Source organism: Copadichromis virginalis, linkage group LG23 (genome assembly GCF_057382275.1).
Source record: "Copadichromis virginalis isolate Kocher_CV1m ecotype Utaka linkage group LG23, C_Virginalis_male_GT1.1, whole genome shotgun sequence".
Taxonomy (NCBI): domain Eukaryota; kingdom Metazoa; phylum Chordata; class Actinopteri; order Cichliformes; family Cichlidae; genus Copadichromis; species Copadichromis virginalis.
In genome coordinates, this window is record NC_140639.1 from 1,508,079 (window position 1) to 1,524,146 (window position 16,068).

At 48.6% G+C, this 16,068-nt stretch overlaps 1 protein-coding gene across 8 annotated transcripts in view; it reads right to left on the reverse strand.

The window, feature by feature from the left end:
• Positions 1-1,759: 1,759 nt before the first annotated feature.
• myo9bl (myosin IXb-like) overlaps positions 1,760-16,068 on the reverse strand; it is a 55,712-nt gene continuing 41,403 nt past the window's right edge. The window contains exons 14-44 of one of the 8 annotated variants that reach the window (XM_085449492.1): positions 15,923-16,064; positions 15,640-15,835; positions 15,126-15,201; positions 14,620-14,712; positions 12,590-12,703; positions 11,795-11,834; positions 11,578-11,700; positions 11,406-11,486; positions 11,148-11,258; positions 10,858-10,983; positions 10,619-10,768; positions 10,377-10,537; positions 9,188-10,282; positions 9,028-9,094; positions 8,799-8,914; positions 8,555-8,667; positions 8,280-8,464; positions 8,090-8,197; positions 7,819-7,989; positions 7,685-7,726; positions 7,500-7,611; positions 7,332-7,405; positions 6,044-6,236; positions 5,838-5,966; positions 5,640-5,745; positions 5,371-5,502; positions 4,948-5,071; positions 4,726-4,776; positions 4,020-4,135; positions 3,786-3,922; positions 1,760-3,351 (exon numbers count right to left, since the gene is read on the reverse strand). In XM_085449492.1, coding sequence (XP_085305618.1) covers positions 2,795-3,351; positions 3,786-3,922; positions 4,020-4,135; positions 4,726-4,776; positions 4,948-5,071; positions 5,371-5,502; positions 5,640-5,745; positions 5,838-5,966; positions 6,044-6,236; positions 7,332-7,405; positions 7,500-7,611; positions 7,685-7,726; positions 7,819-7,989; positions 8,090-8,197; positions 8,280-8,464; positions 8,555-8,667; positions 8,799-8,914; positions 9,028-9,094; positions 9,188-10,282; positions 10,377-10,537; positions 10,619-10,768; positions 10,858-10,983; positions 11,148-11,258; positions 11,406-11,486; positions 11,578-11,700; positions 11,795-11,834; positions 12,590-12,703; positions 14,620-14,712; positions 15,126-15,201; positions 15,640-15,835; positions 15,923-16,064 — 5,041 coding nt within the window. In that variant the 3' untranslated portion in view covers positions 1,760-2,794. Of the gene's footprint in view, positions 3,352-3,620; positions 3,676-3,773; positions 3,923-4,019; positions 4,136-4,725; positions 4,777-4,947; positions 5,072-5,370; positions 5,503-5,639; positions 5,746-5,837; positions 5,967-6,043; positions 6,237-7,331; positions 7,406-7,499; positions 7,612-7,684; positions 7,727-7,818; positions 7,990-8,089; positions 8,198-8,279; positions 8,465-8,554; positions 8,668-8,798; positions 8,915-9,027; positions 9,095-9,187; positions 10,283-10,376; positions 10,538-10,618; positions 10,769-10,857; positions 10,984-11,147; positions 11,259-11,405; positions 11,487-11,577; positions 11,701-11,794; positions 11,835-12,589; positions 12,704-14,619; positions 14,713-15,125; positions 15,202-15,639; positions 15,836-15,922; positions 16,065-16,068 lie in introns of all 8 variants that reach the window. The other 7 variants (XM_085449489.1, XM_085449484.1, XM_085449485.1 and 4 more) reach the window with 7 other exon arrangements.

Here is a 16,068-nt window from a genome sequence, read left to right on the forward strand (position 1 = left end):
GATTAGCACTGGATATAAAGTCATGTTGTGCTTATCACTACACTACAGTGCGTAAAGTATAATAGCCCATTTAGTGCACGGTCTGCATCACTTTATTTAGTGGCGCAGCAAAGATGAGTCAGGGCACTCAGTGTTTAGACCTTTTCTTATGGTCTACATCATCTACAGCTCCTAGAATCATAACTATTTTTGCAACGTGGAGCACCGATTGGAGACAGTTGACTGAATCTTCTCACCAAAGTTTTAATCTGTAGCCGGAAACTTCTGCACCACCAACGGGCTGAAGTTGGAGCTGCGTTTTCCAGATATGAGGCATCTGTGGATCAAGTCCAAGAAGGAGGTCATCCGGCAGGTCACATGACACAGCCTGTTCAAATCTTCAGAGCAACAATTTTAGTCTTCATGTCAAAAAAATAGTCCCAGTCTGTTCAGGACTTTGTTTAATGATTTGTTAACCTAGTTCAAAGACCCCACATACCTATCACTGCAGCGCCCTTCCACCTGAGCATGCCCAGCTGTGTGGGTGGTGCAGAGAGGAGAACAATCATCTATCAGACTCACGTATCCCAACCCGCATGGAGGTACGTGAAACAACATAAACTTTAATTTGCTTAACAGTGGATGGTGTGCGAGGCTGGTAAATCACCCATGACCAGGAAGGAAAATGCTGACCACAGCTCAGGGCGTAAAAACGGCAAAAATAAATGTAACCACTTCAAGGGGCGCTTGCGTGACACTGTTAAAACTCATGTTGGTGTAATTTCCTGTGCGCGGCTCTGGTGCAGCTTTATGAAGTCTGAAGAAATGACTCGTATGACATCACTTGAAAAACAGATCTTGCATTGTGGCAGCTGATCCTGAACTGTGGAGCCTTTGTGTGCTCAAGGTGCATTAATTCCACTCCACACAAAATCAAAAGCAGCGAGGTCTGTGCAGACGGCTGCAGTTTACTGTGACAAAGAAGCGGCTCATTTAAGAAGACCTGACCCGAGTTGTAATGACTGTTTAAGGCAGGAATGGCTCCGTGAGACTGTAAAATTATACCCACCTCTGGGAGTTTTAGCCATCTTAAAGCAAAATGTTAAACATACACACTCCGGCCACTTTATTAGGTACACCTGTTCACCTAGTGGTTAATGCAAATATCAAATCAGCCGAGTCAGTGCTTTTAAACACACAGATATAATCAAGACGACCTGCTGAAGCTCAAAATGAGCATCAAAATGAGCAAGAAAGGGGATTTAAGTGATACTGAACAGGGCTGGTTGTTGGTGTGAGGATTTCAAAGACTGCTGATCTGCTGGGATTGTCCCACACAACCATCTCTGGGGATTACAGATAAAGATCCAAATAAGAGCAAATATCCAGCAAGCGGCAGTTTGATGCTAAAGATCAGAGGCTGGCCCGACGGCTTGGAGCTTATAGGAGTGCAGAAGATCATCTCTGAACATGTTAAACCCTGAAGCAGATGAGCTACACCAGCAGGAGACCACACCAGGTGGTCTGTACCCAGTACTAGCAACATGTACCTAATGTAATGCCATGATGTGCAGTATTTCTAGTTTCATGTTACTACATATTGTCTGTGCTGAAGGTCCAAGTCAACCTATGAACCTAATTTGGAGCAGACTAACTCCTGGAGAGTTTATAAACGTCCTACAGTTTTATTTTAATAACTCTTGTTTATCACCAGCTTCTGTTTCCAGCGTAAAAGAAAATCGTTCTAATTGTGCGTGATGGAAACACAGAGCAGCGCACGTTACAAGCATCATGTACTGTATTTTCATGTTAATACTAAGAAACATTACAGCTCATTCAGTCAAAGTCACCATGCACTCTGTTACACATCAGAACATCTTCCTCATAATCCAGACGAACTAACATCATCATACATCATCATCATCATCAGCAGTCAGAGAGGAACATTAGTATTACATCTCATACAAAGTTGGCCGGAGCTGTGCTTCAGCAGACTTTTCTAATAATGGGACCGAGTGATTTTAGAGGAGGGGAAGTTCAAGGACACGCGGTGGCACCGCTCTTGGATCGTGGCTGGGTTTGTGTGGGTTTCCGTGGAGAAAGTGGCGTGTGCTGCTCCCGTTCCCTTTGCTGCGTGAATGCAATGACTTCCTATTTGGTGTGTTGTGCGGCGGGTAAAACATGAAGGCGAACAGAGAATGCTGTGTGTGTGCAACAGTCACAATGTGCAGGTTTAGGTCCTTGTTTTCCACGACAAACACATCCCTCCCTCTGCGAGCACCGTTCCATCATCGTGACATGAGAATGAGCTTTTTAACAAGTCAATGTACAACATCAAGGCACTAGCTAACGTTTCAGCGAGCGGGTTTCACTCACTGGGAGAACTAAGAAATGAAAAGTGCGACTGAAACCTGCAATATTTTCTTGAATTAGCACAAATTAATAAAAAAATCATTATGAGGCTACGGGAGGAAACTGCCTCTGGTCCCACTGAAGTAATCAACAGTGAGGACAACATATTAAAAAGATTGAAAAGGTGCTTGGCAACATGTGGTCCAGTCCTTTTGACTAACGACACGTTAGTTCCCTCAGACAGCAGCAGCTGCAGTTTGTGCGAGCTGGGTTCATGCATGTGGAGCCGCAGCAGCTGCGCCTGCGTCGCGTCTCTCCTTTCCTTTACACACATCAAGTTCCAGCCTGTCCGAGCGCTCTGCTGCGTCGAATCCGAGAGCGGTTGAATTCCTTTTGTTTGTCTGCTTGTGGGTCGCCGTCCTTAATCCTCTTCACCGTTCCAGTCGTTTGTGCTCCTCCCCGCTCAGACTTCATCATCCATGTACGGGATGTCTGGGTCAGAAAACCGTCTGTGGACGTTTGAGACTTTCATGTCGCTGTGCTGGAGCTGAGGAGTGGGCGCAGCCGTGGAGACGGAAGAAGAGGAAGAGGCGGCTGAAGGAGGACAGGAAGAAAAACGCAGCAGCAAGTCGCACTCTGACCCGTCGAGGTAAAGGGACTGGGTGCTGTCTTTACGGCGGCCAGGCTGCTCTCGTCTCTTGGCCGAGAAGGCAGGCGCTCGGCTTCCGGGAGGGGCGTGAGACTGAGGTGGACTCGAGGTTGGCGCCTGGGAGCAGACTCCCTGCGGGAGTTTAACCGTGTTTGGGATGATGGGGTTGCGACGCTGAAGCGGATGCCTGAAGGAGGCGTTGGAGGATTCAGAAGTTGAAGAAGTGCAGCTAGCCAAAGAAGAGGTGGAGCTAGCAGGGGTGAGGGTCGACACAGAGATGCGTCCACCGGGGACTTTAGGCCTCTGGGTCAGATCTGAAGGTTTGGGAAGACAAAGCGCTTTGGATCTCCTCAGCTGATGAGCACCGCGTCCTGGAAGAGAAGAGGATAGAGGAAGGATGAGGAATATTTAACCAAGAGGCTCACAGCAGAGTGAAAGCCAAAAGGAAGATCATGCAACCATGTTAGGTAAGAAGAAAAATCAAAATGCACCCAGTGAGTTACAATTACAAGCATCTGATCTGATGTGGACGCCAAATGTTCAGCAAATCAACTTTGGGTGAAACGTGAGCATGTAGCCGTGCCACACATGCATTTACATGCACACAAACACACAAAAACACGGTTGCCGTTCCTCCGACCTGCTTTGCTACAGAGCAGACGTCACCGCCCACCTTCACCATCACTGGTCCAGACCTGTGCCACAAAAGACAGGAAGGGCCCCGCCCAGCAGGCCCCGCGGTCTGGTCAGAAACCCGCAGGAGACAGAAACAGGTAGGAAGTCCAGACTGTACCTTACTACTGACCTTCAGGCTCCGAGCTGTGAGCCGAGCGCTGCTGCTCGTCCAAGAGGCTCTCAGAGCTCAGCGAGGCTTCGGAGTCGAGATTCTCCTGGTCTGAACCAGGCTGCTCCATCTCTGGCAGGCGACAGGCAAGATCCTCTCTGAAGGTGAGATGAAGAGGAAATCACATGCATTAGGAACTGGACAATGAAGACAGCACACCTGAGGAACTGAAAAGTGCTGAGAGCGCAATCTTACTTCTCCTGTTTGATGGACTTGATACGTTCCATCAGGTTCTTCTCGGCCTCCGTGTCCGAATCCAGAGGCTCGTTCTCGGGGACCACGCTCAGATCAGTGCTGACCTTCTCGTGCATCTGCACAAGACAGAGGATCACACCTTCACCCAAACTGAAAACGTCCACAGTATAACAAACGCTAAAGAAACAGACACACATGACTTTAACCCAAACCTGAAACTGAACCAAAAGGTGTTAGTGAGGTCGATGGGGAGGTTTTCATGCACCTGCATATGAATTCTTACAGAAAGTATTCAAAGAGATCCAAGTGAATACACACTTTTACTCTTTTCACCAAAATGTGCTGCCGAGTGATTGCTCTGTAGACAACACCACCTTCAGAGCTCTGTGGCCTTCTTTCCTCTTAAGGTTGAACAAATCAGTCACAAAACAGCTGTTCTTAGGTAGTAACAGTCCTTCAAACCCAGAACCACGGTGTGCTCTCACATCACAAGCAGGGCACAAACCAGTTAACAGCAACATGCAGTCTATTCCCAGTTAGTATGGAAGAATAAACAGTATTAAGGAAAGAAAACCCCCAAACACACACACGACAGCCAAAGTTTGACCCACATCTTACATGCCATGCACAGGCGCCTCGACATGGCAGACCACTACAAACTACAACTACAAGGTCGACTCTACCAAGAGAAATCGATGATACGTACCACCGCTCCTTTGTAAGGAGCTGGTAGCCTGAGCGGTAAACGCCAGTAGTGCTAAAGAGAGACAAGGAACATTGGACACGTTACGCACGGAAGCTAAAGATATCAGATTCTGACAGTGGGGTCGACTTTATTACGTGACCTTCATCTAGCTTCTTAGTGTCGACTTAATTTGTCTAAATGGACAAGGACGCGGACAGAGGCGAGCGGCGCTCTCTTCCTCACCGTGTTCTGCCTCTTGAGCTTCAGCTGGTTAACGGCTAGAGCCTCGGCGTACTCCAGCTGCTCGATTTCCTCCATCTTCTCGTTGTAGCGCCGGATCTGCTCGTTGATGAGCATCTCCACACATCTGCAAACAAAAGAGCGATCAGGACCCACACTCCTTCCAGCCTTTGGGAGGTTTTGGACCGATTAGATGGCTCACGGGAGGGGCTCATGTGATTGGTGGGGCTTCTTTCTACTATTTTAGCGGCTTAACATTACAATACAAAGCATCTTGAGGATTGGTTCTATATAAAATAAACTGACTTAACCGAACAAATTAAAATGTAAATATTTCCTCTTTCAGAGTCCAAGTGAACACAAAGACCCCACACCCACCCAATTCAACCCTCATATTACATTCATGAGATTTCTTGGCGGTCTTACGTGGTTGTCTTGGCAACGTCTTTCATGCTGAGCAGTGGGTCTGCGCTGTCCGGGCAGCGGAGGATGCACGGTGCAAACACTATGGCCAGTGAGTTGGGAGACATGCGGTTGTGAGCCTCTTCTTTGCACACCCTGCAGGAGAATCACACACTGCTGTAAATGATCACCTCGCCGTTTAACTGAATACACGCATAACAAATAAGACGGGACGCAATGAGCCATCTCAGCGCAGGAGAAGTGATCAGAATCAAACAAACGAGGATCCCTGCCTGACGAGGTGGAAGACGAGCCTCTCCAAGGTGTTGTAATTTGCAGTCGGGAGCTCGTCCAGCACTTTATAGATGGCATGAAGCTGCTCCTGCTTCTCTGGAAGGTCTGACGAGAGGAAAATGCAACAAAAATCAATTCTTCAAAAACAGACAAAAATGCAAAGACACGAGCGCACTAGTGAGAAACGTCCTCCTCACCGACTGCATGCAGGAAGTCGTTGTAATGTGTGAAGGTCATCAGTGGGTCTGGCAGCTCCCTCAGCCACTGCTTTACCAAGCCTGTCACTGTGTGGATGGGATAGTCTTCGAGGCAGGCCGAGTTGGGGTCTAAACACAAAGTCGTCGTCAGCTCAGCGATGTCGTTTTAGGAGTCAGAAAAAGCAGAAACCAAGTTGATGTCTGACCTGTGTCCAGTTTCTGGTGAAGCTCTTTCATCCGGTTGGCAGAGCCCGATTTGCGATAGATGCCCTCCGTGTAGAGGCCGTGCATCTCCACGTGCTCCAGCATCATTTCCAGCACCATCGGTACCGGATTCTTTTCATTGAGCAGGTGACACACACGCACCCCGAAGTGCTGCCCGGTAAACTCGTCATCATTCTGTGGAGTCACCAGACGGCAGCGGTCAGTCGGACCTCGCCATGATCCACCCACAACATCCGAATCACACATTCTTCACTACAAACTTCACTGCGCTGTTATATATAAAAACATGTTCCCAAATATTATTGAACACGTGGAAGCGTGCTTCCCAGGCAGCTGCTTCCTCCCGAAGGGCCGCTTTCATTAACTTTATTTAACGTTTTCAAACACTGCGTGTCTATGATCAAAGATAAATATGCAGCCGACGGCGACAGTGCAAAAATGCTTCTTAAAAAGACCAGCAGAAAAAAAATGACTTGATTAGAAAATTTTATTTTTTATTCAAAGCTAGTGGAACAGGGGCTGGATTAGAAAACTTTTTATGCACAGTGTTTATGACTAATCACTAACCCAGCCCTGTATTTTATTTAATGCACAACACAGACTGTATATAAAAGATGGATACCACTGCAAATCGAAGACAATGTTCTTAAAACTGCATTCTCTCCAATGGCCAGTAGAGGGCAACGCTGATGGTAACAAACCTCAACTGGAGAGAAAAATGACTCGACTTTAGTTCAGTGAACGTCTCGTGATGAGTTCATGGTCCCAAACATGAGTTTCAAACTTCTTCATGATGATAGGAAATTATGGTTACATTTAAAAACAAAGTGAGGTTTGATTCTGGGCGTGGCTACTTTGTGGCTATGACATGAAAGGGAGTGACATTTCGTAGTCTTCCTGACCTCTCCGTGCAGGTTAGACTACACACCACCTTTGAACATACATTTACACACAATGTCAACTAGCACATCATTTTTATTATGTTTGTGTTTTTTAAATTGAGTTAACAGGAACAGCAGGTAATTTTAAGTAGATGAGAATCATTTAAAACACTGGATTAACTCGTTTACAGTATTCCACAAACTTTAAACACTTCGTCTTCCTCTCATCCACGACTTCAAATCACGGATTAACCAGATGTGAATGTTAGCAGACGGTGGGAGGAGGAGAACCACTGCACCGACATGCTGCAGGAGTGTGCAGGTCTAACCTTTGGTGGGCAAATGCAAACCAGCCATCCTTTACTTACAGTCTATGATGAAAACCCACCTTTTTGGCAGAGAAGGTGGAGCAGTCGATGTTTATCTTGGAGATGCACTTCTTGTGGCACACCATTTTACAATCTGTGAGAAAAGATTAAGAATTGAACTCAGTCGAAGCTGAACTTGAGTCTTTTACAGCATGCTGTGCTGAAAACGCTTCGTCGGGCTCACTCACTGCTGCACATGTAGGCCTTCTCCATGCCCCAGATGTAGGAAGTACACTGGTCACATGACTGCATAATGTTGACCTGATAGTTACTGAAAATGTGATCCAGCGGATTTTCCACCTGAAAAGACAACCAATCAATTAAAGACAAAATCATTACTGTGATAAAAGACGTCAAACGCTGCATCACTTACACTTTTGTCTTTCTTCCTCCTCTTCTTTCTCGCTTTGGCGGGCTGACGACAGACAGGCACAAATCACAGGTGTGAACACTGTTTTTCTTATTCGCAGTGACGAGGCTGAACAAGTCGAGTTGCTTTGTTTTTACCTTTGCAGGTTCAGCCTCCTCCTTCTTCATCTCTCCTCTGATGAAACCATCCAGCACCGACTGGAACAGGTTCACCACCAGTTGGACTTCTTCCTTCCTTTTGCTCCCTGCCAGGTGCATCACTTTGTTCTGGTAGCCTGACATTAGACCTTTGTAGCCGATGGTGGGTTTCTGTTAGGAGACGGGAGGGAAAACGAGGAAGAAGAGACGATGGTGAGGGTGAACGTTGATCGTGTGATGAAGCTGCTTTGATGGCAGCTCAGAGACTTACAGGAAGAGAATACATGGCTTTGATGTTCTCTCTGAACTGCATGGTGGCTGTCACAAAGATGTTTTCCGTCTCTGACAGCGTCTTGCTCCTGGAGCGGAAATCGTTCACCTGCAGAGGAATAAAACCCTTTTAGAAACGTGCGAATCTCATTTCCTTCATCGAGTCCGTCATCTTGTCGCCTTTCGCTCACCTGGTTGCCCAGAAACTCGTCGAGGTGCCGCAGCTCGTTGGCGTTGGTGATTTCTCGATCCAGCGAGGCGTTCCACTGTTCAGAGACTCGTGTGGCTCGGCTGATTTTAATGCTGGGATTTCTGCCTATAGCTTTGCCGCCGCGGTCACCGGATTGAGATCGGGGCGCGTGTCCGGATATCGGGGCTGAAAGAGAGAATGCGTCCCGAGTTGTTAAGGCCAGAAACTACAGCAGGTGAGCAAAGCAGCTTCAGCTACTCCTCTTGTGCGATTTACCTTCCCATGCGGTCGACTTCTCGTTGAGAGTCTGAGCGAAGGTCAGCTCCCCGTTGTCTGGAGTCTGGGCATCTTTGCCTTTTTTAAAGATTTTGCTGAAGAAACCGCTGGGCCTGCGATCCACAGAAGCAAAACACATAAGAACGACCACACATTAGTTCACGTCACAGACACGCCTGACATTCATTCATTTCTTTTTATGCAACCAGAACATATGTTTGCACTCCATCAGCAGCTGTGGCACCTGTCAGGTGTGGATGCGACTGAGTGGGCTGAATCCTGGTACCCGGCAGCCTCCTGCTGTCTCTTTCTCACGGAGCCTCCCTTTGAAACATCACCAGAGCTGTCAGTCGGGGAAAGCTGTTCAGCAGAGAATATCCAGTTACTTACACGACATCAGAGCGCAGATGTTTCCACAAACTGACAAACGTTTCTCTATAACGGTCACTTTACATTGAATCGACGGAAAATACCTCTTTGATGGAAGCGCCGGCATCAGAGCCGGGAGACAAGCTGTCGATCGACGAGAATGTTTCATTCCTGAAACGCAGACAGAAGAGGAAGATCGATTAAAGAAAAGCCGAACTGAACCAACTGTTGTAAAGTAGCTTCAGCCAGCAGAATGAGACGTACAGCTTTTTGGTCTGTTCTCTGCTTTGAGGTGGAGAAGGGCTGATGTTCTCAGAGAGCTCCCCGTTACTCCTCCTCCCCCTCCACTTTTCCGGCTTCTCCTTTATCGCCCCAGGCCGACGCTGCAGATTTACCGCGCCGACATTCTCGCTGAGGCCGTTTCTCTCCGACAAAGAGTCGGCGGGCGCCAGAGGTAATGAAGACGGACGGACAGGACCGGCGGAGGGAGGAGAACTTTTTGCCTCCTTCTTCGCTCCCTTGTCTTCCTTCACTTTCCAGTTCACAAAGGTGTACTGGTCCAGCTCCTTGCTGTCTGAGCGCTCTTTTAGCTTCGATGGCTCCTGGTTTTTGCTCTTCGGCGTGGTCGTGGGATCCTTGTTGGTGGATGAAGACGAGGCGACTCGCTCGGACTCTCTGCGGCTGTGTTCCAGCCCTCTTTGCCTCCTCTGCTCCCTCTTCTCCTGGCTCCTGGTTGACAGGCCCCTGTTAACAGTCGAAGATTGTGGTCTCTTTTGTTCAGCGTTTGGAGGTGTGGAGGTTGTGCTAGCTTCTTTATCCTCGCCCTCAGCTGGAGATGTGGGCGTAAGTGCACTGGAGATGAGCCTATCAGAGGGCAGATCAGCCTTTGACTCTTCTAGTGTTTGGCTCTCCAGATCCTCCTCCTCCTCATCCAGCTGGGGTCCAGCCTCAGCTTGGTTACTGCAAGCTTCCGAATGCATTGCCTCACGCTCCAACTCTTTCTCTTTGCCACGTTCTTCCTCTGAATTTGAACTTCTATTAACATCTTCACCCTCCTCTTCCTCCTCTAAACCCTGTGCATTGAGGTTTTTATCCAGCATCTCCTCAGTGACCAGCTCTATATCCGAGTCCTCTCTCGTTTGAGGTTCCTCTGCAAGTCGTTGCTCCTTTGCTTTCCTGGCTGCCTCTTCTGCCCTTCTCCTTGCTGCTTCTTCCATTCTTCGCCTTTGCTCCTCTTCTGCTTTTCTTCTTGCCTCTTCCTCCTCTTCCCTTCGCATCCTCTCTTCTTCTGCAGCCCTCCTCCGAGCCTCTTCTTCCTCCTCCTCTTTCTTCCGTTTCTCCTCACGGATTGAAAGGCACCTGAAATGCACAGCAGATAATGCGACACCAGACTGTCAGCGTCACCTCTCACGCAGCAGATTACACAGGCAGCCCTGCCGAGTGTGTTTTCTACCTTCTGCGTGCAGAGTGTCCTCTGACCAGGGCCTGGATTTTGGTAGCGCCTCTTCTTTGCTTGGCGTACGCCGATCTCTGTCTGTGGCCTCTCCACACTGCCTGGATCAGAGTGGCCGCCTGCCGTCTTTGCTCCTCTCTGCGGTACCGACGCCATGAACGCTGAGAGAGAGGGCGACGGTGAAAACAATCAGCACCGTTCTTAAAATACCTCCCAGAGTTTGGAATCGGGTCTGTGTTTACCTGGATCGTGACGGCCGCCTGCCTCATTTCTAGAAACTCTTTCCTCTGCAGGTGAGCTCTGACCCAGCGCTGCAGGAAGATGATCTTGCGCATTACGTCCTTGTGCAGCACGTCCTGCAGCTGCTGTCGCTCGAGCTCTTTCAAGAACACCTGAAAGGACAAAACACACCAGGGTGGCATCACGAATGTGGATGCTGGTGTCTGCAGGACCACGTTTATAGGAGCGTAACAGGTTGTACCTTTGTTTTGCCTATCTGGTATGTGGTCGGGTTGAGGCCCATCTTCTTCTCAAGCAGCGCTGAGATGTCCTCTTTGCAGGCAGTCGCGTTCTTTGGCAGCAAAACCCTGAACTGCTCCATGAAGTCCTGCAGGAACAGAAAAGCATATGAATACAGCAGGTGGAGCAGTTTCCACTTCTGTTTTTCACATGTGCCCTGACACAGACCAGAATATTAACATCTAATCAACATGAAAATATGAACTCCGCGCCTGAAGTAAATTTCCCAAAGGAAGGGCACGTTTGCAATACCTGGAATGTGTACTTGGCTCCGTAGCCGGACCTCCTGATGCGAACGGTCTCCAGCATACCCGTGTATCGCAGCTGCTGCAGCACCAAGGCTTCATCCAGATGCATCTCCTTCTGCTCAGTTTGACATAAATACCCACGATCCTCATTTACAAAGTGGTAACAATGTGACGAGTTCTTGTTATTAAAAGCACCAAGAATTTACGCTGTTATTGCATTTAAAAGGAAAGAAAACATCAACGACTAAAGAATCGCGCTTACCTTTTCAGCATTGGAGCGGATACACCGAATGAAGAAAGGCTCGGCTCTGTTTAGAGTCTCTAAGAGTTTGGTCAGAGAAGTCTGAGGACAACAAAAACAGCGGTTTGCCGAAGCTTCGCAGAGGCGATTGTTTGCAAGCACAATGTGCAGATAAGGTTACAGGTAAAGTTACCTGGAACTGGGCACTGATGCTGGGAGGCTTCTTCTTCTTGTGCAGGTGGAGCAGAGACTTGGTAGTGCGATCCTGCAACGTCAGGCTCACGATGAACTTTAGAGATCGAGAATCCAGCAAACTCTGCAGAGCAATAAATGGAAGATGAATTCCTTTGCTTGCAATCTTCAAACTGAGGAAGAGCACAATCTCAGGTTTATCTGCCTTTACACTTTACCTTTGGGATGGGTTGCCTTATTTTGATGCCCTTGTTTTTCCTGCAAAAAGTGAAGAAACAAACTTTGAGTCTGACGGACAGAAGTGCTGAACGCCTGACGACTTAATGAGGAAGCGGATGATGTACGTGAAGGCCAGGTTAGTATGGATGGGTGACTCCTTCATGCGCAGACAGTGATGAACATTAGGCTTGGACCTGAATCGGATGAATGACGAGCGCGAGAAGCAAGACTGATGAGAAGGTGAGTGACGAGGGAAGGACGACAGACAGAGGAAGAGGATGTATGCTGCAGGAGACGGGATGTAACTCTACACAATGAGCCCAGCAGAGGCTCGTACTCAGACGTACTCTCTCTTTCATCACTGCATAAAAACAAAACCCTAAACTTCAAATCCTCGCCGCTGCTTCTGCTGTAAAATGTAACATGCTGCAAGGCTGCTGGGCCATTACGTCACAAGATGCTCTGAAGGACCTTGCATGCCAACAGTCTAGAAATTCATGCAGCAGCAAAAGTATTCATGGCGTTTCAGCCTTCAAGAAACCTCGGCACCTACACACCAGAGCTAACAATATGAAAACGCAATAATGAATATTTTATTTGATCAAATCACATCAGACTGGAATCATCTGGCTTTAAATGTGACCGCGGAAACTAGTCACTGCTGGAAATATCGACTCCAGCTCCAAACACGTGTGATCTACTTTATTATTTAAATAAAGTTTAACATGAGCATGGTCTGCCTGAGCTGCACTGATCTGAGCAGGAGCTGATGCCAGGTCTGTCTGCAGACTCACTGAAGGACGTGTCGCGGGAAGCGGAGGCGACCCCAGGACTGCAGCAGTTTGCGAGGGTCCTCACCATCCAGCTGCAAGTTCTTAATGGAGCTGATGATCTCTGCATGCATGTTTCTGATCACACCGCACGCACACGCACAATCGGCGTAAACAGGGGGGAGGGAGGGGAAGCAGGAGAGGTGGGGGGGAAACAGAGAAGGGGCAAAGAAGGAGGGAAGGAAAAGAAGTAAAGCGGGGTGTGACAAAACATCTCTGTTAGGAAAACAAACCACCAAAAACACACACTCAGGAGAAACGTCAGCTTTCACACTGTGAAGAATGACCCACAAAACCTTTAGTGTTCATGTAGAAGGAAACCACAACACACAGACACACAACCAGGAAGCTATGAAGCCCTATAAGAGCAAAAAAAGGACACAGAGGTCGGGAGATACAGGGTCGGACACACACACACGCACGCACGCACACGCACGCACACAGACACACATGCACGCACGCACACAGACACACACACACGCACGCACACAGACACATGCACGCACGCACGCACGCACACACACACACACACACACACACGCACACACACACACACACGCACGCACACAGACACACACGCACGCACGCACACAGACACACACACACGCACGCACACAGACACATGCACGCACGCACACGCACGCACACACACACACGCACACACACACGCACACAGACACACACACGCACGCACACAGACACATGCACGCACGCACGCACACGCACACGCACGCACACACACACACACGCACGCACACAGACACACATGCACGCACGCACACAGACACACACACACGCACGCACACAGACACATGCACGCACGCACGCACACGCACACGCACGCACACACACACACACACACACACACGGACGCACGCACACACAAAGAGACACACACACACACGCACGCACACGCACACGCACGCACACACACACACACACACGGACGCACACGCACACACGCACGCACACACACACACACACACACACACACACGCACACACACACACACACGCACACACACACATAGACATACGCACGCACACACACACACACACAGACACACGCACACACACGGACACACACACACGCACAGAGACACACACACTCACGCATGCACATGCACGCACGCACAAACACACGGGGACACACACTGTGGTGAGATCACATGCAGAGCTGCTGTTCCCTCTGTCTCCATGCTGCGGCTGTTACTGGCTGTGTGGCTGCTGGACGTCCTCTGGTACTTCAACAGAGGCCGGTGAGGTTAATGGAACACGGGGCTTTTCCGTGCCTCAGATCTAGTCCATGCATTACCTTTGCAGTACTTACCACGACTGGACATGAGAACAGGAGGTCAGACAGTGAAGGAACAACAATTAATGTGCCAGTGAAACATAACCTCTGCAGCTCACTGCTGCACATCTGGAAAGCGTCGTGCGATTGAATGTTGGTGAAAACTGAATTTAGGGTGTTTTTGAAACATAATTTCAGACCTGCAAGCAGGAGGCAGAGGTCTCAGCAGACCAAAATATCTGTTATGGTTTTGTTCCAGTCTCTGAAAGCTCTCAGTCGTCTTTGTGTGTGAGAGCAGGGCTGTCGGCACCTGCACCAGTGTCTGCGAGTGCTTCCTGATGCAAGTAATCCAGGTGGCTAATCAGAGCGGACCAGCTCAAACACTGTCCTGCGCTCTACAGCAAGAATAAATACGAGGAAGAGGGATTATTGCAGCTGGGGGTTTACAGTGAGGGAAGACGAAGCACGACTCTGCTGAGCTCAGTTCGGCTGCTGTGCTGGGCTGACTCCATATTTAAGGGAGCAGACATTTTAGCATGTAACGTATCCGAGTGCTGTGGTTGGACAGCTCGGATGATCGCTTTGTTTGTAAACGAGAGCAAACTCAGAAAACGGCACAAAACAAAACGCAGTTCCTTCGTGTTTGGCCTCGTGCTCTCTGGTGTCTCACGTCTCTCCCCTGGCCAAACAAATTCACTTACTTCTTACTGTCAAAGCTAGCAAAGATGTCTTCAAAGGCCTCTAGAGGGCGCTCCTCTGAGTGATCAAAGTAGAAATCGAGCATAGAAGCTCGTCTGTGGAGGGGAAACGGAGAGGAGAGAACCGCACATACAGAGGATATGGGTGACGGAGGTAAAGTGAAGGAGGATTTATCTTTAGTGGCGCTGGTGAGAGATGCGTCTGTGCCAGTGCTGAGGATTCAATTCAAATTAGACAGTAACAAAGCAGAAAGGATCAATGTGGAGGTCCAGATCTTTCACCTCCAACAGGAAGCTGGTGTGTGTGTGTGGCAGCTTCATGAAGGGTGAACATTATGTTGATCCCGTTTAAAATAATCAGTCTGTGCTTCGTGACAATAACGCCGTTATTAGCTGCCACGTCCACAGGCACAGATTTCCTCCAGAAGAGCCTGAAGGTTAAAAAACCAGCCCGAGCACGACACCCAGAAGGCGAGTTTCATAGTTTCGTGTTGAATTACGTTACTTACTTGTACATTCTTTCTATTGCGGTATTGCACCGCTGAAGCTCTCCTAAAGGAGTTCTGGTGACTGGACGGATAACACCTGACACCCCGAACAAACACAAGAGAGAAAAATCATTATTAACATCGGGAAAGCCGTTCGATTTCAAAGTTTCTGGCAGGAAAAAGGTGTTATCAAAGTCACATGACTCTTTTTTGTGTGTTTAGTATATTTAATCCTGATAATGCAAATAAAAAGGCAGCAAATCAGACTTGTGGGAACAGTTTTGGAGAAACTTTAGCCTCAACTCTGCAGGCTGCATTACTTCTATGTGCACAATGACGGAGCAGAGACACTGCAGCAGTGAAAGTCATCAGATCGCTTACTTTCACTGAAACCAATGCAGTCTTTTATAATTATCAGCTTAACAATTAATTCATCTGCAGAATTCAGATTATTTTGCAGACGATTCATTTCAGTTATTAAGATTAATCATGTGCTAAATAATTAATCTGGCATGTCTTCACACTAATAACACACCTGCAGTTTTTGCTGCCCAGGTGCGACCGGCCTCGTTGAAAGCAGCGAGGCCCCTGATCGTAGCTCTCAGGATGCCCCATCGAAACATGGCCACCGGGTCCATGCCTATGAGCTGCCGCACGTACGCTCTGTCGCTGCTCCGCAGCAGCGCCACAATGTCCGGGCGCATGTGGTCTGTGTTCTTCTCCCGGAAATCCTGGTGAGGTGAGAGGCAGTTACGAGTGAGACACAAACCCTGGCACTCAAACCGAGGTCCAATCGTCCTTTTGTCTCCACTCCCTACCTTGATGTGATATTTTACTTTCCCAGCAAAGTGCTGGATGACGAAGGCGGGCTCCATGACCGGCGTGGGGACAAAGTATTTGTTGCACTGGTGCTGCTGCTTGAATTTGGCTAATAAAGTCTCATCTGTGGCATGTGGAAAGCTGG